This window comes from Crocuta crocuta, unplaced genomic scaffold (assembly GCF_008692635.1).
Source record: "Crocuta crocuta isolate KB4526 unplaced genomic scaffold, BGI_CrCroc_1.0 scaffold204, whole genome shotgun sequence".
Lineage (NCBI taxonomy): Eukaryota > Metazoa > Chordata > Mammalia > Carnivora > Hyaenidae > Crocuta > Crocuta crocuta.
In genome coordinates this window covers 2,097,326-2,124,614 of record NW_027529603.1, presented here as the reverse complement: position 1 = coordinate 2,124,614, position 27,289 = coordinate 2,097,326, and the positions used below count along the sequence as shown (strand labels likewise).

Here is a 27,289-nt window from a genome sequence, read left to right as displayed (position 1 = left end):
GAGGGAGGGAGAGAGAGGGAGGGAGGGAGGGAGGGAGAGAGAGAGAAAGAGAGACTCTTAAGCAGGCTGCATCCTCAGAGTAGAGCCCAATGCAGGGCTTGATCTCATGCCCCTAGGATAATGACCTGAGCTGAAATCAAGAGTTGGGTGCTCAACTGACTGAGCCACCCAGGCGCCCCTCACTTGGTTGTTCTAAACCTACACTGACCAGTACCCTAACTGTTCAGAGGAGTTCTTTCTTTCCTTGGAGCAAGAGGATAGTGCTAGAAATGACCAGCAGAGGGCGGACAACATCAGGTTCTAGAGACAAGCTTTCCAGAGCCCATCCTGGAAAGGGACAGCCTGTGTATTGAGACCTTAACTCTTCTCTCAGGTTAGGACCCAGAGCTGTAGGCAAAACAGTTGGTCTATGAAGTTGACTAAAGAAATTAATTTTCCCATCCCAGTTTTTCTAATGTTCTGTGGTCATGTGGGTCTCTATAATCTTGAATCTGCCTCCAGCTCAGCTGGACTTATTAGCGCTGGGCATGCACCAGAAAGTGCTTAACCATTTACAGGCGACATGAGTCTCAAGAGGGCTGGATGCTTGGTAAATATCCACCCCCAACTCAACAGTTTTGTTATAGGCTTATACAGCTTCACTACCTTCCCTAGTATCCAGTTACCTTTTGGTCTTATTGAGCAGAAATCTGCCACCCCTCCACTTTTGGTCTTAGCTCTGTCCTGAGGTCACATTGACCTTATGGGTCCCATCTGCCAGACATCAGCCATCTACATCCTTCAAGCCTGCTTCTCTCCAGGGTGAGACACCTTTCAGGCTTTCATGGTTTCCTCCTCTGCCGTGCTCCATTCCAGCCCCCAACACCATGCTCCCCTGGCTGGGTTTCAGTTAATGGTGCCTGGCTCTGATCAGCTTTTTCCAGGAGTGCTGGTACAGTGTACAAACAAGCCAGCCTGCCTTCCACTTCTGACCCTGAACTTCTCTCTACATAGCCTCATGTTACATCAGTTTTTTTGGTAGCTACCTCATACTGTTCACCTGTATCAAGTGAAGACTACAGCCTCCTCTTCTTGAGCTGCTGGATCACATCTTGCCCATTTGTACAATTATCCAAATGTTACAATTTTGAGAGAGTGTTATATTTATTTTTAAAAAGCAAAGATACTTGAAATAAGTGAAACAAGCATTTTTGCAGTACCTTCTGCATTTTAGGACAATGCAGGCTTGGAAATCTCTGCATTTATGTTTACTTAAAGGTGGAACAGGAGGGGCTGAAGTGCTTGCTGCATGCAGCAGCACATGTGCTAAACTTGGAACCATACAAAGAAGATTGGTATGGCCCCTGCACAAGAATGACATGCAAATTCATGAAGCATTCCATATTTTTGGTTTTGATGAATGTTGAAATGTAATAATGTAAAGTGAATGTATATATGAATAAATTAGTATATTACCAAAAAAAGAAACCAGAAAAAAAAAAAGAAAAAGAAAAAAGAAAAAAAAAAAAGGAAAAAAAAGAGGGACTGAAGATCCCCAGCTGGTTTGACTATGACTTCAGCACTGTGGACAGAGGCCATTGGCGGTACCCCCTGGTTATGCCTGTGACTGTGGGTGTGTGGAAGATGATACACACACAGCTTTTAAATGGGGCCAGAAATCCTTGCTGCTCACTTAGTGCCTTATAGTGTATAAAGCTCTTTCCTCTTACCAAACTCATTCTTGTCTTCACTCAACTACCAGCCCCAGAGACAGGACAGGAATTGTTTCCCAGACTTTTGCAGATGAGGAAACAGGTTCAGCAAGGTCAAACTCCAAGCTGGAGTGGGGTGGGAGAGAGAACACTATTCCATGTTTATCAAATTAGCAATTTACTCTTTCCCCTTTGAAGAATGACTTCCGTAGAGATAAGAGGAGTGCATTTGAGCCAAAACAGGGCAGGGTGAGTGGAAGTTTGTGTAGAGCCGAGGCTCCAGCTAGCCATGGGAACAAGTAGCAGTTAGGAGAGGGAATAGTCCTAAGAGAGTCTAAAGTTCATCAGGATTACCTGACTGAGGGTGAGGAAATCTTGCTTTTCATTAGGGTCCACAGAGGCCCTGCTTTTATGTCTCTTTTTCTGTGCTAATGCTTGCCTTCATTGAACTTGGAAGGCAAGAGAAGGGACCCTTAAGATCTCAAGCTGTCTCTGAGCCTGATGGACCTCCATTTGAAAACTCCAGGGAGGAGAGGTATGGGAGAAATGTGAGTAAATGGGGTGAGTTGTGCAGGCTGTAAGAAATCCTGTGACATGGCTACAGGACTGGCTGCTTGCGTGTCTGTTCCCAGGGTGGAAAGGGGATATGCTAGACCACACAGCAGCTGTTTCCTTGAGGTGTACTCTGACAGGCAGCACAATGAAGTGGTTAAGAACATGAGTACTGAAGCCCAGACTACCTGGTTCCCGTTTCCTAGCTGTGTGACTGTAACTTTGAGAAACTTTCAGCCTCTATTCCTTACTTTTCTAATCTGTAATACAAACCTTAGGGTTGTTTTGAAGATAGTTTTATGTAAAGTATTTAGAACTGCTCAGTACAGGGGCACCTGGGTGGCTCAATCGGTTAACTGTCCAACTCTTGATTTCATCTCAGATCATAATTTCACAGTTTGTGAGTTCAAGCCCTACGGCAGGGCTTCTTTTGGGATTTTCTTTCTCCCTCTCTCTGCCGCCCCCCCCCACTCTCTCAAAATAAATAAGTAAAAACTTAAAAAAAGAACTGACCAGTGCATAGAAGTGTTTGAAAATTTTAGCAATTATTTGTATTTGGGACCCCTGTGATTTAGAGGTAGAGTATCTGCCTCTGATCCACAATCTAGAAATGCTTTCCTGCCTAGAAGTACTGGCTCTGTTCTTATCAGGTAAAGGAAACGAAAGGGGATTTCAGTCGTCTGAAAGCTTCTCCAGACCTTAGTTTACCCGGTCTGTCATATCACATTAAAACACTGTGCGACACCTGGATGGCTCAGTCAGTTAAGCTGCCTAGTTCGGTTCAGGTCATGATCTTGTGGTCATGAACTTCAGGTCATGATCTGAGCTGTGCTGACAGCTCAGAGCCTAGAGCCTGCTTCAGATTCTGTGTCTCCCTCCCTCTCTGTCCCTCCCCCACTCACACTCTGTATGTGTCTCTATCTCTCTTCAAATAATAAACATTAAAAAAATTTAAACACTGCAAAAATGGGAAGAAATTCTCTATCAAGAAGGACTCAGACTAGGGGAAAACATAGCCAGCTAGCTTTCCTACTTTGTAGCCCAGCAGGAATTGGGAAGAGAAATGTATCTAAAACTGGCCCTTGGTTGTGGTGGTGGTAGAATACATAGTAGACAGGCTTGGAGGCCTTACCTCTTCCTTTCTTAGAAAGTTCTGGCTTTTCTTTTCAGTGCTTTTATTTCCCCTCTGTGTAAATGGTGAATCAAGTGGAATCACTTGATTCCTGGGAAGGTCAGCACCAGGAAAACCCTAGAAAGAGAGTCACGGTGTGTTGCATTCTTCCTGGAGGCCATGGCTGCTCCTATCTTAAGACTCAGGAATTGGCCAATTATAGGAAGCCACATAGAAACTCAGCAGGTGCCCCAAATAATAGGAAACAGGAAGCCAAAATAGCATCACAATCTCTTTATTATGATTTCCACTGTGCCCAGCCTCTGGGAGCATCAGCTCCTTCAGGAGTGAAGGCTGAGCCATAGGGAGGAACATGCAGCTGTAGTGATGGGAAGACAGGGCTTGGGGATGTTCCCCTTAGCTTACTGTCAAGTTACCTTCCACAGAAAAGAACATAGGAAGGGCATGAGGGACTAGAGGGCATTGGACCCCCCCCAGTTGCTTGAGTTTTCTCAGAGGCCCCCTCACAACCTTGTGTTTGGTAGGCAGATAGATCGTAGGCCATCTCTTAAAGAAGGCTAAGCTTGAAGGCCTTTGTTTCACATGGATATGAAAAGGTCTTGCTGCTTATACCTTGATATTCTCATCTATGGTCATGTCAACACATGCTATACAAACTAGAATGTGACTGGGCTTCTTAGTTATTGGCCCAGACATATGTGATACCCTGTCCACAATCTGAGTCATCAGGACATGTGGCTCAGGAGGAAGGTTTTCCTTAGTGCTAGTTGGGTCTAGTGGAAATTCTGTCACCTGTTTATTTATTTTTTTTCCTTTCAAGGTTTCCAAAAGCAGTGGCAGCAGGAAAGCAATAGCAGGGGAAATGCCTAATCCTACCCCATTCCAGGACTGAGCTATAGGGAACAGGCATGATGCATTAATATTTTCTATTCTCCATCCAGGATATCTCTGTTCTCTGAGCTGTAGCCAGGAGCCCAGAGAGAGAGAGAGAGAGAGAGAGAGAGAGAGAGAGAGATCCTGGGCATATTGAAACTACGTGGCATGGGAAAAGTAGCAATTTTATTATACTGTAAATTGAGGAATAAAAAGGGTTATGGTTACAGGTGCTGCCAAGATGTTGCTCTGCCTTTTAGTGCCAAGTATATATCTGCCTTTACTCTGCTAGTTTGAAGGGGTCATGATTGTAGGATCACTAGAGTCTGCTACCAGTCCTGCCTGGAGGTTATTCTTGGCTCTGGGGTGGTCATGGCTATCCTGGGCCCCCACCAGACAGCTTATGCTGAGCTTCCCTCTTGGATTTAGGGCTTCCTTGCACCACTCTTACTGAAGCCATGAAACTTGCAATGGTTGAGGCCATGGTTCAGACTAACAGGCCTAGGCACAATCTTGGGCTCACTCTCCAGTGAGGTGCCCTCTTCTCAGGCAGTTTGATCCTGTGCCTACCATGTTAATGATAGGAATGGGGAAACTCCCAGATCTGGCCACTCAAACAAGGCCAGGGTGACATCCCATAGGGAGCACCAGGGCCAAAAAGGCCAGCGTCTACCCTGTAGTCCCAGTCACTTGGGCTGAAGGTGGGAAGAGGCAATGTGCTCATGGCTTTGGCTTTCTCAAAGGAAGAAAAGCACTCAGAGTGGGCCAGTACCTGGGAGCAAGGGAACTGCTCCATCTCTGGATCCAAGGGGGCCTTTGTACTCAAAGCACAGAGCCTACTGCTGTTGCAGAAGGCTGGTCTCAGAAGAGGAAGTCACAAAGCAGACCTGGAGAGGTTATGTGGTCACAGCTATTGCCTCAGCTTACCCTCTGTCCCTGCAGCTCCACTGTGTCATTCATATGCCCCTGTTTTTAAATCTGAGCATAAGGAAGAGGAGTGTTTGGTGAAAAATAGGCCTAGGGCAAGTAGTCTTCAGAGGAGCATAAACATAACCTTCACCTCCATTGGTAGTGGGTGGAGTGGGTGGTGCTTGTAAAAAGCACTGAGCTCAATTCTGTGCAGCCAAGAAGAAATGACTGGAAGAAACATTTTCTCAAACCTTAGAGTCAGACACTGATTTTTGTCCTTGGTAGAATTTCAAATAGTCACAGTGATAGAAAGGCTTGATGAAAAGGAAAGGAAACCAGTTTTACTAGGTTTATGAAAATTTGAACACCTTCATATGTATTCCAGAGGAGCTCCATGGATTGGGACACTGCAAAGGGAAATCTCAAATGGGGGGTTGGGATGAGGCTTCTGCAACTCTGGTCTGAGGGAACAAAGGAACCTCTTCATTAGCAAAAAGCTAGATGCCTAATGGAGAGGAGGCTAATTATTCCTCCATGCTTTTCTGCTTCTTAGGACTCTTGTGCACTGGGAACTCTATGCTGGGGTCCTCAGGGCCCTCTGCAGCATGCCCCTACCAAGGAAACTTACTGTCTTGGAATAGAGAGAGGGACAGTACCAAATGGACCTTATCCTACTTTGTCAGGCCCTGGGATGCAGCTGGCCTGATCTGACCCATGGTCTTTTGCCACTCACCCACAGAAAGCTAGAAGCTGCAGCTCCAGAGAGGTATGCATCACCTTGTCTGTGAAGGATCAGGGAACAAGAAGATAGATTTCCAGTCTCTATGACTGATGCTGAGGCAGGAGAAAAAAGCGGTTCAGCTCTCAAAGTCAGATCTTGTCTCTACTCAAAATTCCCTGTTTATAAATCCAGCAGCTCAAGGCCATTGGCATACAAGGTGACTTATCAGGAGAATAAGCAAGAGTCTCTGTGCTGAATGTGCTTTAATTTCAGTGCAAAACCCCAGGTCTGGCTGCTTCAGAGGCAGTCCTTGGACCCAAGAGTCCTGTGCTTTTGCTTTTTATTTTTTCTGGCTAAACTGAATAATGGCCCCTCCTAGTGACCAATCTCGGGAGCATGAAGAAGTATTTACAAAAAGTTGTGGGTTTTGAAACGTTCAGGGCCATATACATGAATCCAAATTGATCTTCTGTCTCCTTCCTTTCAGTACTAAATAATCCAACCCTTGAAGCTTCTCACCCGTTTCTAGGTCAGGCAGCTTGTACAGAAGGTGAGCATTTAGTGCTCTTACCATGACCCTGGTTGCAGCTCCCCACTTTCCTCTGAGCATCTCCACACTGAGCTGTATACTACTTCTTCTGTAAGTACCCAATTTAGTACAAGTGCTTTGAGCAATGGGGTATGTTAGCTTCTATACCATCAAGCCAACCCCCTCTCTAGTACTCATATTTGGCTAAATCTAAGTCATCAGGTTGGAAACAGAACCTGGACTCCAGGGCAAGGGCTGACCCACAACATGCAGTGACTTGAGAACTTAGGAAGTTCTGGGGCTCAGAGGCCAGGCTTGGTGGGGAAAGACATGTAGAGAGAAGCAGCAACTCAGGCTCTATCTCAGTGATGGAGAGAAGAATCAACCTTCTCCTGTGAGGCCTTCCTGGGACTTTCTCTGCTCAAGAGCGGAGATGCAAATCTTCTTCTTAGCTCCAGCTTCTTTTCCTCATTGTCAGGGTGGTTGAAAGGAGTCCTCACTGAGGGCTTCTATGGAGCTGCTCTTTCTTGGGCTGTGGAAGAGGCTGGCTCTTGTTCTCTATGCAATGGCCACTCTTCTTCTAGGTCCACAGTTGAGTTGAGATGGAAAGACGGAAAAGCATGAGCCTTCTCCTCTTTTTCCATCCAGACCTATGTCCTCACTGGAGATCAGGCTTCGGGTCTCTGTGGCAGCTGACTTGGGTGAGGCATCTAATACAGAGGCCTGTTACTCTTGCCATCATACTCATTCTATTCAGGCTCCCTGGGCTCTAGGCCATGTGTTCCCATCTGTAAAGCAGGGGCCAGGGTGGCTCATGGCTCATCTTGGTTTTTAACTGTTCTACTAAAGACTTTGATGTGGACTTGAAAGATGTGGCTGAGAGGTTCCTTAGAATTCTGGGTTCCTGGGAAGGGCTGCCTTCCCCTCTTCTAATTAGGACTCCATAGACTTGTTGCCTTCTCTGTCACTAGAAATTAGAATGTAGATAAATAATGGGCTGAATTACAGTGGTGGCTTTCAATAATTTTCTCACCCCAACATACCCAAGGGACATAGCACACACAAACCAGAACAGTGGCTAACCACAGAAGGGATTTTCATTTGGGGAAGAGGGAGCCTGTCAGCATCTCTAGGACAGCGCGAGTCTGATATGATTATCAAGAATCACTTGGCCAGAGACTTGTCTATAGGAAATCAGAACCAGCCAATAGGAGTGAACAGAGACCACCCCCACCTCAATTTATAACCAGGAGCTTCACAAAGTAACTTTGATCCTTTTTCAATGAAGAAGAACCAGGTCTCTGAAGGCATGGACAGCTAGGCTTGGGTGTATGGGTGTGTGTGCGCACATATGTGTACAGTGGCCGGTTCAGTCTGTGATGTGAGGGCAGCGGGGTGGGTCTAGGAGTGGATACTGCCACAGCTCCCAGAGCTTTTCCTGGTGGCAATGCATTTACTGCCTCTATTGTGAGGGGAACAGTGATTTCAGTTCCATAAAGCTTAGTGGCAAATTGAGATGCTGGCAGTGCTCCATCCCCATAAGTCTCAGTACCCGAGGATGGTGGGGGAAAGGGGGAAAGGGCAAAAGGAGGGGAGGGAGAGAACATCACTGTTCCCCAGCTTCTCTGCTCCATGCTATCCTGGGGGTTTCAGATGAATTGCAGCACTGTTGGGGCGAGCAGCCAAGATGTAGACAACATTCTCCCGCAGGAAGGTAGGCCAATCCACAAATCTGGAGTGGGAGCAAAGAACAGGTTTGTGAGGTTGGCTTTAGAGCCTGGAGGCTTATGAGACTTGGTCCCTGCTTGAGATGGGCAAAACTCAGAGAAGCCCTGGCTTTTGGCTGCCATAGGTATGACTGGCTGTGCTTCCAAGATGACAGACCAGCTGACTGACCCTATATATCTGTGGTCAAATGTATATTCTTGGAGCCTGGTTTCTGGGATAGACACTTGCTGGGGTACATTGGGGTAGCAGTTATTAATGTCCACTTATGTGTGTTAAAGGGTCAGCGGTGCAGACAGCCCAATGAGGAGGTCCTGCTCACCTAGACTCCTGCTCTGTTGGCAGCAGAGGCTTGTCCTGACTCTTGCTGCTGCTGCTGGCTGGGCTGCTGTCTGCTATAGGACCCACATGGCTGATACTGTTGGACACAATGATATGTGGTTAGTAGTGGCAAAGTGAAAGGTCTGGCCCCTCCAAAACTCTGGTGAACCCATCCATGGCTCTGGATATGCATGTCCAGGCTTTTCTAATGTTTATTTATTTTTGAGAGAGAGAGAGAGAGAGAGAGAATGCGGGGGGGGGGCGGGCAGAGAGAGGGAGACACAGAATCTGAAGCAGGCTCCAGGCTCTGAGCTGTCAGTGGGGAGGACTCCATAGACTAGTTGCCTGTCACATGGGGCTTGAACTCACAAACGGTGAGATCATGACCTGAGCTGAAGTCGGATACTTAACTAACTGAGCCACCCAGGCACCCCCAGGCTTTTCTCATATGGGGCAACAGTTTGGAGGGGATGCCCTTCCTATGCCTTGGCCAAGAGGAGTCACTGTCCTCTGTCTAATGCACAGGAGGATCTTCTCCTGTTGACAGAAGAAACAGAGAGGTACCTTTTATGCCAAGGGCCATTTGGCATGGAAAAAGGATGAGGACATGTGAGTGGGGGCAGGGACTGGCAGGGAGCAAACCTGACACTGCAGGAAGGAGCCTCTGCAAGGCGTTTGCAGAACCAAGAATGCTGGGCTCCACGGCACTCTGCCTCACTGATAGTGTTCCCACTGCCCCGTGCCAGGAAGGTGGCCCGGGCTCGCTCCCGCTCCTTGACTGTCAGAAGCCTTAACAGAGAGTTCTGGGGAAGAAGAGACAAGTTAAGATCTTGCAGCTGAAAATATTTTGTAAAATGTCAAGCCATAGAGAATACCACCTCCATTACCATCTCAGCAGCCTCTCTTTGAAGCTGCCCAGAGGCTTTCTGGTAGCAGTTGGGTCCAGTGCAAATCAATCTTCCTTGGGCAGTTTCCCCAGCTTAGGCACTGGACCACCTGTTACTGGGTAGAAGGTGAGCCTTTTCCCGGTACTGGTCCCTGCTAAGACAGTATCTAGTACTCTCCCAACCTACCTGGCATGCTCCCCAGGTCTCTCTCACCCAGTATCCCATCAACATTCACCCCAGCTGGCCCTCACCTGGGGACGCAATTGCTGCAGAAGTAGGAGGGATTCATGGGACAAGAAGTCAGGCCACTCTATGTGTCCTCGATGTTCAGGGTCCAGGGCTGCAAACTGGCGGGCTGCCTGCTCCTCTTGCTCCTCACTTAGAGCCCTGTCACTGTCCCCCCGCTTTGCTGCTTGGTGGCGGTAGCGCAGGAAGTCTTCCAGTGTCAGGGAGCAATCTGTGGGAAGCACCCCATGCTAGCCATGCCCACCCTTTCCTCAGCCTCTGGGGCATCTCCATTCACCCCCCAGGGTACCCTCCAGAGCCCCTACATCCACAGCTTTTGTGGAGTCTGTCTCCACAGATAACTGCAGCCAGGATAATTGAGGCTGTGGTGGGTGGGTGGGGAATGGGTATGTGGGTGCCCCTGCTGGCCAACAGGGACCTATTTACCCCTACCCTCCAAATTCTAGAATACTCCTTTTATGGTTCATCTTAGAAAGTATGGAGGAAAGATGTGCCAGCCCCTCTGCACCGTCCAGCCTTACCGGGGATGACTTTACACTGCTGAAAGTTCTCCATGAGGCTGTACATTTCCTCCTCAGTTAGCAGCAAGTTGAGGTTGTCCTGGAAAAAGGGAAGAGCTGAGTCAGTGGTCATAGAGACCAGTAAGAAAGAAAGGCTGAGGATCAAAAAGGATGGAAATAGTATTTCAATTTGAAGGCAATTCTGGGATCATCTAACCCCAGCCTCTAATCACAATCAAGGAGACTGAGGCTCCAGATAGGGGAAAGGACTTGCTCAGAGTTGCCCAACCCTGCGGCAGAATCTTCCCCAGAAGCCAGGTATCCTGATTCTAGACCTGAGTCCCTTTTTACTAAAACAGGAGTTTTAAAATTATTCTGAAATACCCTAGGGGTTCCTTGGAAGTGCCACAGGAAGCTGCTGCAAGGGAGAAGGGGTCTAGTAAGTGGGCAAAGTTGTGAACCCCCAACTCCATCAGCTGCAGCAGCTCCATCTTTGTTCATTTTATGTACCTGGCTTTTGTGTTAAACTGCGCTCAAAGAGTATTTCAGTTAAAAAAGAAGTTTAATTCTAACTGCTCCTAGTAGGGTGTATTACTTTAAATAATCCATAATGGTTTTAAAGGAGATGCCATCATGACAAAGTTCCTAAAACCAAATGAGTTTTTGTGGTGCCATAGAAGCTTTAATTCCAAAACAGCACTGATATGTTATTTTGTTAATACTAATATACAGTCTTAAGTCGTTAAACTATCAAAGATTCTCTCTAGTAGGTTATTTTTCTCCCCTAAAATACTAACAAAGTACAGGAACAGACATTTCATGAGTATTCATTTGTGGATTTCATAAACAACTCAAACAATACTTTCAACAAATGTGGTGTAACACTGTGAGATGTCCCGTGGGGCTGGAGTGTAGGGTGTGTATGTATTTGTGTGTGTGTGTGTGTGTGTGTGTGTGTGTGTGTGTGTAGGGAGAATATAGAGGAATGATAAAAGATAAGGGAGAGGTAGGCCAAAGACTGACTGCAAAGCACCTCAAATGCCCTTTATTTAAGTGCCTCAATTGCCCTTTATTTGAGCCCTTCAAATGGGCCTTTATTCTGGGGTAAAGGGGAGTCACCAAATGTTTTTTTAGTGTTTGTTTTTTTTTTTTTAATTTTTGAGAGAGAGAGAGAGTGCAAGCAGGGAAGGGGCAGAGAGGGGGGACAGAGGATCCAAAGCAGACTCTTCACTGACAGCAGAGTCTGATGTGGGGCTCAAACTCACGAATCATGAGTTAATGACCTGAGCTAAAATCAGGCATTTAATGGACTGAGCCACCTAGGCACCCCATAAAATGGGTTTTAAGGGCAGAGTGCCATGGTCAGCTCTTTGCTGCATGGACAGTGAATTAGAGGGGCAAAGTCTAGATGCATGGAGAAGTTAATTAGCTGTCACTATAGTGCAGGTAAAAAAAGATGAGTGGCTAAACTAAGACATGAGGATGGAGAAGAGAGGAGAGATTGGAGAGGTATGAGGAGGTAGAATAAGTAGGGCCTGTTGACTTACTGGATGTGAGGGATGAAAGAGAGAAATGAGTTGGTGTTGGTACCTGGGGAGTGGTGGTGGTATTACTGTTGACAGAGGTAAGAAATGGAGGGAGAACAGGTTTTGGGGAAAAGGGGGGTTCATTTTGGGGCATGTTGAATGTGAAGTACCTGTGAGGCAACAAGATGGATGTAAGTCTAAGAGACAGGAAATTCAGGCCTGGACACAGAGGTTTGGGAATCATTAGTGTTTAGACAGTAGCTGTAGCAACTGAAGTGGATGAAGTTACCCAGGGAGAGAGTGTGTATAATGAGAAAAGATGAATGTTAACAAAAGAACCCCAAGAAAGACCAGCATTTAGGAGTGCAACAAGAAATTAACTAAAGGCACTCAGAATGGTCAGAGAAGAAGGTAGGAAGAGTATCAGTAGAGAATACTAGAAGCCAAGAAAAGACAGTTGCAAAATGTAGAAGGTTATGTTAACAGTAGTTACACAAATATGATAGGCCTTTACTGATTTTCTATTTTCTCTAGTTTTTGTACTTTACATAGTAATTCTAATAAATACTCAAATCCCTCCAAAAGAGAAGAGGCAATAAGGAAGCGCTAAATACCCAGAGAGGTCAAGTAAGAAGATACCTGAGAAAAAGTCACTAGATCTGACAATTAGGTCACTGGTGACTGTAGAAAGAAACAATTCAACAGAATGATGGATGCAGAAGCTGAATTACAGGTGGTTGAGGAGCCACAAGGAGATAATGGAGTCTTTTCAAGAAGCCTGGCTGTGAAGGGAAGGAAAGAAAGGGGAAGAGCTTGGGAAGAAGTCTTTGTAAAAAGTCTGGAAAGTGTGAGTAATGATGCTAGGACTGTGACAGAAAGCCAGGAAGGGAGCCATGTATTCTGGGGTGGGGGTGGAGATTAGGACAGACACACCTTCAACCTGGTTCCACATCGGCAGGACACTGCAGGGCAGAGTTGCTGGGAGTGAAAAGGCTAGTGTTTGGAGGGGTGGTGACTAGAGAAGATGGGGTGTAGAGCAGGGTCTACTGTGACATACTTCACCTGGGGAAAAGATATGTAAATGGCTGGAAATAACTGTTCTATACTTCAATTTTGCTTTCTTTTAGGCAGTAGGAAGAAGAGGGGGGATCCGCTGAGATGGTCCTTACTCTGAAATCTGTGAATAATGAAGATATCTGCAGGATAACAGATCAATAAAGCAAGACTTAAACTCCATGTGCTGAGAAATGGATATGAATCTGGCGTTTGTCTTTACAAGTTAGAAGGCATTTATATAGAATTTGCAAAGTTCTGAATCAATAGACCTTTGTTATTTAATTTACATAACGATCACATTAGAGATGAAGAACAAATGCTCCTAAGAGTTTGGTGCTAGGCCAAATGACAATCTTAGGGCTAAGAAGTAAGTGTTCCTGTTTTAGAACTGTCCCTATTGGAAGCAAGGTGGTTAGGATTTTAGGCTGGTTTTTCAGATAGTACAATGAATGGCAACTATAGACTATTAGAGAGAAAGCACTGTTGCCAACAGAACGACTTTTTAGTAATTAGGCCTTATCCTACTCATTGATTCTTCCAGCTCAGTAGTTCTCAACTGGGGATGAGTTTTCTACCCTAGGACACATTTGGTAATATCTGGAGACATTTTCGGTTGTTACAACTGGGGGTGAGTGCTCCTGACATCTATTGGGGCAGAGGCCAGGAATGCTGCTAAAAGTCCTACAATGTACACGGTCCCCACAAGAAAAAATTGTATCCAAAATGTCATAATGCTGAGGTAGAGAAAGCCTGTCCTAGCTTGAGGATCCCTGTATCTACTATTGGAAACCTCTTTAGGTCACTGCCTAGAAAACAGTGTTCCAAGACTGGGTCTCTAGTAAAAGTTGCAAGTTCCCTGTGGTGAGGCAGCCCACTGTCCCTGCAGTCCAGGCTCACACAGTAGTGGCAGCTCCAGCCGGTTTCTGTATGGGCTGTCTCAGTCACCTCCGCTGCACTATCTCCTTGGATGTAGCCCATGCGACGCAGGCAGCCATCATGGAAAACCCTGGTGCAGATCCTGCATGGGAAGAGGCTCTCAGCTGTCCAGACCTCACAGACATCACACATCTCATCATTGACAACCTGAGGAAAGGAACAAATGTGGAGTGTATTCATTCCAGTGTAGGCAGCAAGATCCTATGGCCACCAAACACAGAGCTACGGGGCTGAGTGTCCCTGGAGCAGCCCAGAGGAACAACTCCAGCTGAAGGCACTGTTGAGGTAATAGAGCTTTCTCTCGAAGAGACAAAAATCAGTAAGCTTTTCCATATGCTCAGGCCTCTGTGACCATGTTTCTGAACAGGGATGCTACTAGCATTTTTGGAAAAAATCTGTTCTGAAATACTGTCCCAAGCATTGCAGGACACTCAGCATCCCTGGTTTTCTTGGCACCAAAAACGTAGCAATTCCTACTCATTGTGACCTTCTTGAATGCCCACCAATTTCTAAATGCCTCCTACACGGAATACTACTATCCCTTAGGCGAGAAGGATGCCAGAAGACCTGCTATAGTGTCATTCCTTATCACCACTGCCTCATGTCTTTCACATGATCAATCCAGAATGTAACATTTTTATTCTCATAGAAGAAATTCCTTAAGATTGTTCAGGCCATCCTATCTTGCTCTCTGATCCTCAGAAGGTCTAAGACTTGAGGATTGTGCCCTAACTGAATACTCACAAGTTCTCTGGGTTCCAAGCAGATATCAGGAGGCTTGTCATCATCCAGCTTCCGAGTGGGGCGGATGAACGCAGGGGGTGTGAATCGATTAGTCCTGTCAAACTCCTCAGGCTCCACTCCACGCCCATCTCGGAGCCTCTCCCAGGCTGCACGGCTGACACTCCTCTCTTCTTGGAGCACTGGGGTGCTTGCCTCTGCTTCTTTCTCTTCCTGTACCTCCTGGACAGAGCCCTCTACAGTGCCACGGCGGGACCCTGGGAGCTCACCGGTGCGTCGGATGGAAGGCCTGTCCCGTAGCCCATCCTTGAAGGCAGACACAGCCAGGCTCACCTTTTGTACCTGCTCCACTGTCTGCCGCTTGGACATCAACACCCCCATGGCTCTGTGGACAAAAAGCAGAGGGGCCCAGAATCAGCCAATGGCTGACCATGTTGGGCCAATCAGTTTCAACCATTCACCTAAAGGCAAGTTCTTCTGGGGCTTAGTGGCAATGGTGAGGTGGAGAGAGCACTTGTTAAGGAGTCAAAAGACCCTGGTTCTATTTTTAACTAGCTCTGTGATTTTGGTTTTCCCATCTATAAAAATGAGAGCTATCTGCCCATGTGCTTCACAGAGCTGTCATGAGGATAACCTTAAAAAATGAGCTTTAAAAGTACTTAGTAGCCTGGGAAGTATTCTACAAATGTGAAATTGTATCTCTGTCTTTCTTGGTGTCCCAAAGCCAATTAGGTCCAGGGGATCCTAGGCTTCTGTTGAGATAGTTGGAGACTTCAGAGCCCAAGTCTCTCCTCTGCCCCATGAGATGACCCAAGACTTAAAGCAAGACTGTAGCAATACATTTCAGACTTCTGACTGAAGAAACACTCCTCCAGTAAATGCTGTATGCAGTGCATCCAGAGATAATCCACATAAAATGCTCATTTTTTCAGTCACAATGAATGATCTTCTATTTTTATTTTATTGTTGTGTGTGTATTTTTAAATTTATTTTTATTTTTACAAATAGTTTATTGTCAACTTGGTTTCCATATAACACCCAGTGCTCATCCCCTATTTTTAGGGGACTCCTAATTAGATAGGAAACTCTATCACCCTATCCATATGGTTAAGGTCACAAACACTCCTTTGCCCCCTCTAATTAGTAGCTATGCTTCTTTGTGGGTCTGTTTGTCTTTCATAGACAACCTGATGATTACAAGTGCTAAGGTGCTGCTCACATTTTTATTTATTTATTCATTTACATTTTATTTTTATTTATTTTTGAAACAGAGAGAGACAGAGCACGAGCTGGGGAGCGGCAGAGAGAGAGGGAAACACAGAATCTGAAACAGGCTCCAGGTTCTGAGCGTCAGCACAGAGCCCGATGCGGGGCTAGAACCCACAAACCACGAGATCATGACCTGAGCCGAAGTCGGACACCTAACCGACTGAGCCACCTAGGCGCCCTTGCTCACATTTTTAAAGCTTCACTAATGTTTTTTAAAAAAATTTTAGTGTTTATTTTTGAAAGAGAAACAGAGCACGAGTGGGGAAGGGGCAGAGAGAAAGGGAGACAGAATCGATGAAGGGCTCAAACCCATGAATCACGAGATCATGACCCAAGCCTGTCAGATGCTTTTTTTAAAAAAAAGCTTTATTTTTAATTTTTTTTTTAGTTTATTGATTTTTGAGAGAGAGACAGAGCATGAGTGGGGGAGGAGCAGAGAGAGAGAGAGGGAGACACAGAATCTGAAGCAGGCTCCAGGCTCTGAGCTGCAAGCACAGAGCCTGACACGGGGCTCAAACCCATGAACTGTGAGATCATGATCTGAGTCAAAGTCGGAGGCTCAACCGAATGAGCCACCCAGGCACCCGCCCCCGAGCCCATCAGATGCTTAAATGACTGAGCCACCCAGTGCCCCACTAATGTTTTTTTTTCTTTAATGAACTGTTCAATAAAACCTTTATAGGTTAAGAAGTAACATTATCCCTGCTCTTCCTTTGCAGTACCAGGGTACAGCACTGTTAAGTGAGGGCATGACATGGCACATTGCAAAGCTGGTTTGCTATTTCCTAGCCTGAAGGGTCTTAGTGGAAGTCAGCTGGGGAATGCTTCTTCTTAGCTGGGGAATACTTCTTAGTAAAGCGAAAGAGAAAGTCCATTTTAGCCTTTTTCTCAATCCATTATAATCAAGGCTTATTGAACAGTATAATGTCGCAAAGCACTAATTACTCATCACAGGAAATAGAAGACAGGAGAATAGTTTCACCACTTAAGCTACTTAATATGAGAACTCAAAGAAGAGTGAGACAAAGTACTGGAAATGCCAAAAGGGAGGTTAAGACCATAATACTGAGAGTCAAAGTGGACCTTGAAGAACAGGTAGAAAGTTATCTTCAGTTTGTTTGGGTGAAGAAGTGGCAAAGGGTAGGAGGAGAGCTTAGGGCCAATTAGAGGTCTACTATAATAGTCCAGGGAAGATGTAGAGGGTTTAAACTGAAATGACGACTGCAAGAATAATGATGACAGAGTCTATTTGATACCTTGGAAATAGAGTTATAGAAATTGGTAACTGACTGGATAAAGGGTAAAGGAAGAGAGGGCAGTTTTATATTCATTTATTTCCCAGCTTTATTGAGATATAGTTGACATATAATGCCATATAAGTTTAAAGTGTACAATGTGATGATTTGATACTTATATATTGCAAAATGCTTACAAGAAGGCTAGTTAACACATCTTTTAACTCACATAATTGCCATTTTGTCGTTGTTATGGTAAGAACATTATAGCTCTACTCTTGTAGCATCTTTCTATATTCAGTATAGAGGTTCCTCAAGTATATAATATAGTATTAACTAAGGTTACCTTGCTGTACCTGAGATTCCCAGAACTTACCCATCTTATAACCGAATATTTGTACCCTTTGACCAATGTCTCCCCATTTCCCCCTCTCCTCAGCTTTTGGCAACTATAATTGTAATCTGTTTCTATGAGTTCAATGTTTTCATTTTTTTAAAGTTTTATTTATTTATTTTGAGGGGGGGAGGGGCATAGAGGGAAGGAGAGGGGCAGAGAGAGAGGGAGAGAGAGAAAATCCCAACCAGGCTCTGTACTGTCAGCAGGGAGCCTGAGGTGGGGCTTGAACTCGTGAACCATAAGATCATGACCTAAGCTGAAATCAAGAGTCGGATGCTTAGATGGCAAACAGACACAAGAAAAGATGCTCAACATTGCTCATCATCAGGAAAATGCAAATCAAAACCACACTGGGATACCACCTCACACTGGTCAGAGTGGCTAAAATTAACAACTAAGTAAACAACAGATGCTGGTGAGGATGTGGAGAAAGACGAACCCTCTTAACTGCTGGTGGGAATGCAAACTGGTGCAGCCACTCTGGAAAACAGTATAGAGGTTCCTCAAAAAATTAAAAATAGAATTACCCTAAGACCCAGCAATTGCACTACTAGGAATTTATCCAAAGGATACAGGAGTGCTGATTCAAAGGGACACATGCACCTGAATGTTTCTAGCAGCACTATGAGCAAGAGCCAAATTATGGAAAGAGCCCAAATGTCAATCAACAGAATGGACAAATATGTGGTGTATATGTATGCATGTATATGTATATACATATACAGTGGAATACTACTCACTGATGAAAAAGAATGAAATCTTGCCATTTGCAGCAACATGGATGGAACTTGATGGTATTATGCTAAGGGAAATAAGTCCATCAGAGAAAGACAGATATCATATGATTTCACTCATATGTGGAATTTGGGAAACACAATAGACAAACACAGGGGAAAGGAAGGAAAAATAAGATGCAAACAGAGAGGGAGGCAANAAAAAAAAAAAAAAAAAAAAAAAAAGACAGATGCTTAACCAGCTGAGCTACTCAGGTGCCCCGAGTTCAAGGAGTTCAATGTTTTTAGATTCCCTGTATTAGTCAAATCAAACAGTATTCTATTCAGCCTTTCTCTGCCTGACTTACTGAAAGGGCAGTTTTAAATCGACTAAAAAGTGGAATTTAAGAAACAAAACAAACAGGGGTGCCTGGGTCAGCTGAATGTCTGACTTCAGGTCAGGTTCTGATCTCAAAGTTAGGTAGTTCAAGTCCTGCATCAGACTCTGCTGTCAGCACGGAGCCCACTTCATATCCTCTGTCCCTCTCTCTCCGCCCCTCCCCCGCTTACTCTGTCTCTCACAAAATAATAAACTAAACTAAAACAAAACAAAACCAACAATCATCATGGAAAAAAAGAGAGAGGCAAACCAAGAAACAGACTCTTAACTATAGAGAACTAATGGTTACCGGAGGGGAGGTGCATGGGGAGGATGGGCTAAACAGGTGATGGGGATTAAGGAGGGCACTTGTGACGAGCACCACGAGTTATATGGAAATGCTGAATCACTAACTTGGACACCTAAAACTAATATTACACTGTATGTCAATTAACTGGAATTTAAACAAAAACTTAAAAAATTAACTGGCCAAATGGTATTGCTACTTACAGAAACTGGGAAATGAAATTGGGTTTTGTTACATGTTAAGTTAAAGATGTTGGAGAGAAATTCAGGTCTTATGTTATTCTTGCTTAAAATTTTTAAATGGCTTTCTATAGCTTTCAGGATAAAGTCCTCCAAATTGTGTTTTACCATCACCTGTGAGGTCCTTCTTGGTCTGATCTCCTTTCTTTGTGTTCTTTACTGGTTTTCTTTCAGTGTTTGTTTGCTATGCTTCCTATATTTTGGGCACAACTGACTGCTCCTTTCCTCCGTTAGTGTCTATTCATCTTTCAGAGCTCATCTCAAGTATCATGTCCTCATGGAAGTCCAGGTCAAAGTGCTCACAGCACTATGCTCTTCTGTTCTAGAGCCCTTATCTTTCTTTGTTATCACGTATTCAATAGGATGATTATCTGATCAATGTCAGCTTCCTCTATTAGATTGTTTTTATCCTGATTAGTACCTATATCCACTGCCTAGTAATGTGTATGGGAAAGAATGGTACTTAATAAACACTTCCCAATTAATTAATTGTGGAGAAGCCTTTTTGATATTTATTTCATTTTAACTCAAAGTTTTTAAAAATTAAAAAAAATTTAATAGTTTATTGTCAAGTTGGTTTCCATATAACACCCAGTGCTCATCCCCTCAAGTGCCCTCCTCCATGGCCACCACCCCCCTTCCCATCTCCCCCACCCCCATCAGCCCTCAGTTTTTTCTCAGCATTCAAGAGTCTCTCATGGTTTGCCTCCCTCCCTCTCCCCAACTATTTTTCTCCTTCTTCTCCCCCATGGTCCTCCATTAAGTTCCTCCTAATCCACCTATACGTGCAAACATATAGTATCTGTCTTTCTCTGCCTGACTTATTTCACTCAGCATAACACCCTCAAGGTCCATCCATGTTGCTACACATGGCCAGATTTCATTGTTTCTCATTGCCATGTAGTATTCCATTGTATACATAAACCGCATCTTCTTGATCCATTCGTCAGTTGATGGCCGCTTAGGCTCTTTCCATGTTTTGGATATTGTTGAGAGTGCTGCTATGAACATTGGGGTACATGTACCCCTATGCATCAGCACACCTGTATCCCTTGGGTAAATTCCCAGCAGTGCTATTGCTGGGTCCTAGGGGAGTTCTATTAATTTTTTGAGAAACCTCCACACTGTTTTCCAGAGGGGCTGCACCAGTTTACACTTCCACCTAATTTCATGTTAGTTAACATACAGTGTAGTCTTGGCTTCAGAAGTAAAACCCAGTGATTTATCTCTTACATATGACACCCAGTGCTCATCCCAAAAAGTGCCTTCCTTAATCCCCATAACCCATTTAACCCATCCACCCACCCACCCACCTTCCCTACAGCAATCCTCAGTTTGTTCTCTGTATTTAAGAGTCTCTTATGGGTTGCCTCCCTCTCTCCTTTTACCGTAGTTTTCCTTCCAGTCCCCTATGTTCATCTGTTGAGTTTCTCAAGTTCCACATATGAGTAAAATCATATGATATCTGTCTTTCTCTGACTGGCTTATTTCCTTTAGCATAATACCCTCTAGTTCCATCTACATTGTTGCACATGGTAAGATTTCTTGCTTTTTCATCACCAAGTAGTATTCCATTGTGTGTGTGCAACAAATCTTCTTTATCCATTCATCAGTTGTTGGATATTTGGGCTCTTTCCATAATCTGGGTATTGTTGATAGCACTGCTATAAACATTCAGTTGTATGTGCCCCTTCGAATCAACACTGCTATATCCTTTGGATAAATTCCTAGTAGTGCAATTGCTGGGCCATAGGTTAGTTCTATTTTTAATTTTTTGAGGAACATCCATACTGTTTTCCAGTGTGGCTGCCCTGGTTTACATTCCCACCAACAGTGCAAGAGGGTTCCCCTTTCTCTGAATTATTTTAAAAGATTTTATTTTTAAGTAATCTCTACACCCAACATGAGGCTTGAACCTACAACTCCAAAATCAAGAGTCCCACACTCCACTGACTTAGCCATCCAGGTGCCCCAGGAGTATTTACTTTGAATAAGTAACTGTCTTTTGTGGCAAAGAAGATTGGTTCAGGAAAGTTTTATTGATTAGATTCAGGAAACCGTGTTCATGTTAAGTTCCTGCCCCAGGGGACAATAAGTTGTGATTTAAAAATCTTTTTTTCCCCTATTGCAAAAAAAATATTGTACAATAGGGGAATGGTTAAACTTTGTTGACAATGAAAGTCTAAACAATATGAAAAATATTGAGGTAAAAGCATATTTACTGATGTGGGAAAATGCTGAAAATGTACAAACATAATGAAAAAAGCAAGTTACATAAATGCTCATGTTATGATTTAATATTTGTAAAAATGAATGCTTTAAAAATTTTTGTGAATGTTTTTTCTAACTTTACTACACTGCATATTAATTACATCATAAAAAAATCCTAGGGTTGGCAATCTGGTGACTTGTTTTAGTTCTGGATCTGCTGTGATTCAGGACACCTGTTACTGCCTTGGGCTTCAGTTCTCTGTTAATGAGTGTGATTGGATTATGTAGTCTTAAGCATTTATAATGTTCATGTTCTTTTATCATATTCTTTTAAAAGTTCATGTAGCCTAATCAGGTATCTAGTCTAGGTGTGGGTGGGCCTAGGAGTAGTGAGGAGAGTGTGTATGTTAGTACTTTTGCTGAGGCTATGGATACAGAAGATTCTTAGAGAGGTTGGGTCTATAGTCTCCAGACGGCTCACATGCTTCAAGAACACCAGCTATGCTATGGGTAGGCAGGAAAACAAGTCTCCCACATAGAGCAAGAGGAACAGGCATAACACACCAAGATTGAGAATGTAAAACTGACATATAACCCTTCATTGCAGACCTTCTTCACGATCAATTATTTCCAAGGCTATAGGGTTTTCCTCAGAAAATTTTTATGGTATGTTTTTCAAGTTTTGAGTGTGATCCAAGTAAGAAATATAGTTTATGATGTGACTCTGTATATATATATAGTCATAAACATGTGTTTATAGATCTAGAACTGAACCTGTAGTATTGGGAAACAATCCTACTTTTACCTACATGTGATGCTCCCTGATATTTTCTATCCTCTCTTTCCTATTTCATTAAAATAATACTGATAGTGACTCTCCCAAATGATTTCATGACTTCACAATGAGTCTGGGCCTGTAATTTGAAAAATATAGCCTTTGGATAATCTTACATTTTTGATGAGAGAACTATATTTTTGTCTTTTGATTTAAAGATGGTTACTTCTAAAAGACAAGGACAACATTGTGGAGTAGTAAGCATTTCCCTTGACCGCTGTGGTACAAGAACAGAATTCTCAAGCTTGTCATAAGAGTCTGTGGTTCTAGGGGTGCCTGGCTGGCTCAGTTGGTGGAACATGCAACTCTTGATCTCGGTGTTGTGAGTTTGAGCCCCACCTTGGGTGTGGAGCCTATTTTTTAAAAAAGTCTGTGGTTCTAAAACTAATGGTTGGCAGAAGGAAGGTGGATGAGGGGATGGGCAAAATAGGTGATGGGGATTAAAGAGTGTACATGCCATGATGGGTACTGGGTGATGTTTGGAATTGTTAAATCACTATGTTGTACATCTGAAACTAATATAGCACTATGTTAACTATACTGGAAGTAAAATAAAATGAAAGAAAAGAGTCTGTGGTTCTAACAGAGATGGACAGCTACTAACATACCTTTGACTGAAAAAGACCCTACTCCATATGAGAGGCTGATCCTCTGACTTGTCCATAAAGGTAAAAGAATATTTATTGGATAATTTTTTACAATTATAAAAAGGTGGAAATAATGTCAATAGGAGTATTATTAAATAACCTGTGATATATTCATGTCATAAATAAAGAGAAAAAAACTGATTTAATCCAATAGGAACACAAAGATCAGAGCAATGATTCTCACTGGCTGGATCCTGCGGGCAGGTGGGGGATATATATCTGAACTCCAGAAGGAGAGGAGAAATGGTGAATTGAAAAAATATATCAATTATAATACATATTTANTTAAAGTCATCACTTTTTTTTTTTTTTTGGTAAAATAGACTACAAAACAGCAGAGCTTGATAGTGTCCTCTTGGTTCTTCGGGAGATACAAAAAGTACTAGTTCTCCCAATAGTTGGGAGCAGCCCCCTTCCAAAAGTTGTATTAGAAGTTTTAGGGATTGGGGCACCTGGGTGGCTTAGTCAGTTAAGCGTCCGACTTTTGCTTAGGTCATGATCTCGCGGTTCGTGGGTTCGAGCCCCGCGTCGGGCTCTGTGCTGACTGCCAGCTCAGAGCTTGGAGCCTATTTCAGAGTCTGTATCTCCCTCTCTCTCTGACCCTCCCCTGCTCACGCTGTCTCTCTCTCTCTCCTAGAAATAAATAAAAATATTTAAAAAAAAAAGTTTTAGGGATTAGTTATAAGACATTTAAGTTTCTTGGCAAGAAAGTATAGGTTGAAACAAAAGTTGAGAAATGTTTATTTGGAGACATAAAATAACCATACAAAAGTCATTTTTTCAAGAATGATTCATTGGAGGAAAATCAATGGTGTGCATTTGGTTCTTACTGGCTTTTTCAGATAATGTAAGAGGAGTTCTCAAAAAAGGCCAGCCAATGAAGAGGGTTACTCTATAAATGAACTGGCTCATTAATAGTGTATCAGCAAATTAGCCACAGGCATCTCCCAATACATTGTAGTCCTGCTATAACCCATTACTCTCTGTAAGGATAACAAGAATCACTATTAAGCTATCTCAATTGTTAATGATGTCACGGCAGTGGTTTGGGGAGTTTATCTTTAAAGCAATTTCAATGAAGATAGAAGATGACATCCACCAGCAAAACAAACATAAAAGCAAATTAAAAACCACTTTCCATCCCTGACCACAAGATCTTGGAGTATTTCTATTGCTTTTACCTGAGATGGTTCAGTTTTCTAGGCCACTTTATGACCATAAGGGCAGAATATGTAGAGCAGAACCATTGAAAAGAAACCATCAAAATCCAAACAAGACCGAAAGTAATTTTGAATGGACATGACTTTGATTTTAAGAGTAAACTGTGAGGACAAAACAGAAGTGGGCTTCAAAGAGTGACGTTTAAACCCTTAATGCTTAATGGAGAGGATCAAACCTGTATATAAGACACTTTGATTAAAAGCAAGTGTGTTGAAATATCCATGATGTGCACCTGGGTGTTTGAGAAATTAACAAAATCATCTCTAATTTCTAGAGAAACAAGTGGTAGTGATTAGTGATGGATAAAAACAAATGCCTGGTGAGCAAATCCTGGCCCTTCCTGTGCTGGAAGAAGTCCTAGGAAGAAGAGCAAATTAAAAGGAAATCAAGTTGTAAAGATTCCACAAAGGATAACTAACGATTACTTCTTTGGTTGGTGAGTGGAATTGGGTTTTCTGCCTCCCTAATAAGGATGAAAGAAGAATAAAAAGACATTGTCTCAAGAATGAGGTTACTGCCAGAGAATTTGTGGGTATCTAAGGAAGGCTTGGAAAATAACCTCAGGGGGGGCAGAAGCATGTGGTGGTGAACAACAGGGACAAGAAGGTAGAATAGGGCTGTTTGGCTATATGATCTGGAGGAAATGAAAACAGACGAAAAACCAAAATCCTTCTTTAGGTAAGAGAAGTCTGTCTAGATGTGTTTGTCAGGCAGTAAGACATATGTGGGCAGCTTGGAATGTGTGTGTGTGTGCAAGACACACCCATTCTCTGCAGAGCACATGCTTAGAACACAGTGAGAATATGTATAAGGGCAAAGTGATGGGAGTAAGAGGAGGAAGGGTTGCTTCACAGAAGGAGCTGGTGGACAAGTAAGGAAGGGGAAGTCAGCTAGGGAACCTCTTCTCAAGCTCTCTATAAAGATTTGTACCTATGAGAAGACTGGGAAGTAGCCCTCTTAAGAGGCAGGAGTCTCCTCATTTGGCATGCTAAGTGTAAAGTACATTTACTGTACTTGCTTTCATCTGATTCTTTTTTTTAAATTTTGTATTCTGTGACATTACTGAATTCATTTATCAGTTACAGTAGTATTTTGGTGGAATTTTCAGGGTTTTCTATATATAGTATCATGTCATTTGCAAATAGTGAAAGTTTTACTTCTTTATCAATCTGGATGCCTTTTATTTCTTTCATCTGATTCTTGATATAGGACTGGCAACTGTTTGAAAAAGGCTCAAAAGCATCTAAAAGTGATTGCATAGAGGTTATGAGGGCTTTCCTAGGTTGCAACAAGGCAAAGAAAACCTCTGAGTAGAGGGACAAGGGAAAATAACCAGAGAGTGGGTTAAGCAGGTGGAAAAAGGAATCTCAGGTTTCCGGTGATATCAAAAGAGAAAAATTTATATGGTTCACATTGTCCTCCACAGAGCATGGGTTCTATAAATCTTTGTTGAGAAAATGTTGCAGAGATGTCTGAACAACATAAGAAGTTTATTTGAGATCATGGTGTCAGTACCCTCTCTCTTCCTCAAAGTTGTCCAGAGAGACTGACCAAACTAAATCTTCAGAACTCAGTTCTAAAAACTACAGAATCATCAGCTCATCTCATCATATCTACTTTGCTTCCCCAGAGGTGGACCCTGAATGGTGGTAGTTCAGGGCTAGCAGGGATGAGAACAAGTAACCATATAGTAGTTATGGGTGATTTCTCTGACCACAGGGGAGAGCTACAGAATTTTGGAATTTAGCCAGTTTGTACAACCACAGTAAAAAAGGAGAGGATATTATCAAGATAAATGGTCTCCTGCACTTATGGTGTGTCCTGTGGCATTGTGGCCTGGCCCACAGGACTGTTGCCCTAAGGGCACATGTAGCAAGCTTGAAAATGTGTTCTCCCCACTGGATTTGGGCTGGAGAAATTTAGCATGTGCAGCATCTGTACATGAGGGTAAAAAATTTCAAGGTGGTGGACAGTTGGTTCCAGGAAGCATGTGCCTAAAAGATTGAGAGCCTCAGGGAAAGTCACATACTTAACACAGAAGGTAACTAGCCACAGGGTATGGAAAACCAGCAGAACCAGGGTCTAAAAAATGCAAAATGCATAGCACAGACTCTAAGCTACTGCAGACATCAACATCAATCTCAAGACTTTAAACAAAAGCCATCAAAGAGTTTTGCTTTAGGAATGCAGTGTCTCATGACAGTGCTCTGGGAGCCTGTTTGTAATCAACCATTCCTGTTGACTAGCAGTAGCTTACAGATTACTTTTAGTTTTCATGTCTGCAGCCTCTGAAAGGGTCTACTTGGTACTTCCCTGTCTTCCTTCATTCTATTTATGCAGCATAGCAGCTCTGGTTTCAGTCAGTCCAGAGAGACATAGTCACCCTCAACTGCACAGGTCTTTTGGGGGTTTCCAAGCAGCAAAAGGCTAAAGACAATAAAAACTGTCTTCCTGAACTCTGCTCAAGGGAGTGATACACGAAGGAGGTCCTGTTTTTAATATTTACTGAAAGCCATCAAAGCTCTAATATACATGAGAACACAATTATGGCACGATCCTTAGCCTCTGGGGGCTTAGGATGAGTTTTCATGAAAAGCTACAGTGCTGGCTTCCCACAGAAGCAGAGCAACAGTTAAGAAATAGCACACCATTAGTGACTGGCTGGTGTGACTGCACTTAGCAAGCAGAGCTTCTCAGCAAGATGGAGAGGCACTCCCTATTCTCTGCTGTGGGCCCCTGCAGCACAGATTCAACCCCATTTAATATATTTATTACACCTTAATTGTCTTTACTTGTTTATTGATTCTACAAATATTTGCTGAGTGCAGCCTACTATGTGTCAGGCACAAATCAGGCACTTAATAACTGTTGGTAGAATGAACAAATGTGATCTCACTCAGCCTGTGAGAATGCAGCGTATATGCGTGTGTAGGGGGCATGAGTGTAGGATTTAAAAAAAAAGGTGTTGCTTGAGCTAAATTTTGAAATATGAGTGGGAGTTACCCGAGTGGCTAAGGGAAGAAAAAAAAAAAGAATTCCAGGAAGAGGTAAAAGCACATGCCAAGGCAAGGATTGCTATATGGGGACTCCATCACAGCTTAGGAGGTATGAAGCCAGCCGGTTGCTGGATAGAAATAGGCAAGCAAAACTGCCTTCATGTATGAATCAGCCCCCCAAAACTAGTTTGAGACAGTATGCTTAAAATATTTGTTTAGAAGGGAATATGCATTTGGATTTTAGGAGGCAAAAACCCTCAGAGAATTGAATTTTCTGAGGCCAGGTGGTAGGATAGCCTTGATAAGTTCCAGGACTGACCAGTGAACACATTGCTTGGCCTTTGGACCCATCAGGAAACTCCTCTCCATAGCCTAAGAGTTGGTAGGTGGTGACTGTAGTGAATCACTGGGGCTTTCCCTCTGGAAGAGCCATACATTTGATTAGGAGACTCCAAAAAGAAAAAAAAAAAAAAAAAAAAAAAGGAAGGGGAGAAA

General features: G+C 43.4%; 1 protein-coding gene and 1 non-coding gene across 6 annotated transcripts in view; one reads left to right on the top strand and one right to left on the bottom strand.

Moving 5' to 3' along the window:
* Nucleotides 1-1,277: 1,277 nt before the first annotated feature.
* Nucleotides 1,278-1,388, top strand: LOC144229812 (U6 spliceosomal RNA). Its single transcript, XR_013334605.1, has one exon. It is a non-coding gene; the product is annotated as a U6 spliceosomal RNA (small nuclear RNA).
* A 2,245-nt stretch (nucleotides 1,389-3,633) lies between these two features.
* The window catches only part of PHF24 (PHD finger protein 24), a 162,838-nt gene continuing 139,182 nt past the window's right edge, over nucleotides 3,634-27,289 (bottom strand). For 2 of the 5 annotated variants that reach the window (XM_077761913.1, XM_077761914.1), the window contains exons 2-8: nucleotides 14,349-14,730; nucleotides 13,566-13,751; nucleotides 10,108-10,186; nucleotides 9,592-9,797; nucleotides 9,096-9,256; nucleotides 8,455-8,550; nucleotides 3,634-8,139 (exon numbers count right to left, since the gene is read on the bottom strand). In XM_077761913.1, coding sequence (XP_077618039.1) covers nucleotides 8,043-8,139; nucleotides 8,455-8,550; nucleotides 9,096-9,256; nucleotides 9,592-9,797; nucleotides 10,108-10,186; nucleotides 13,566-13,751; nucleotides 14,349-14,726 — 1,203 coding nt within the window. In that variant the 5' untranslated portion in view covers nucleotides 14,727-14,730 and the 3' untranslated portion in view covers nucleotides 3,634-8,042. Of the gene's footprint in view, nucleotides 8,140-8,454; nucleotides 8,551-9,095; nucleotides 9,257-9,591; nucleotides 9,798-10,107; nucleotides 10,187-13,565; nucleotides 13,752-14,348; nucleotides 14,771-27,289 lie in introns of those variants that run through there. The other 3 variants (XM_077761912.1, XM_077761916.1, XM_077761917.1) reach the window with 3 other exon arrangements.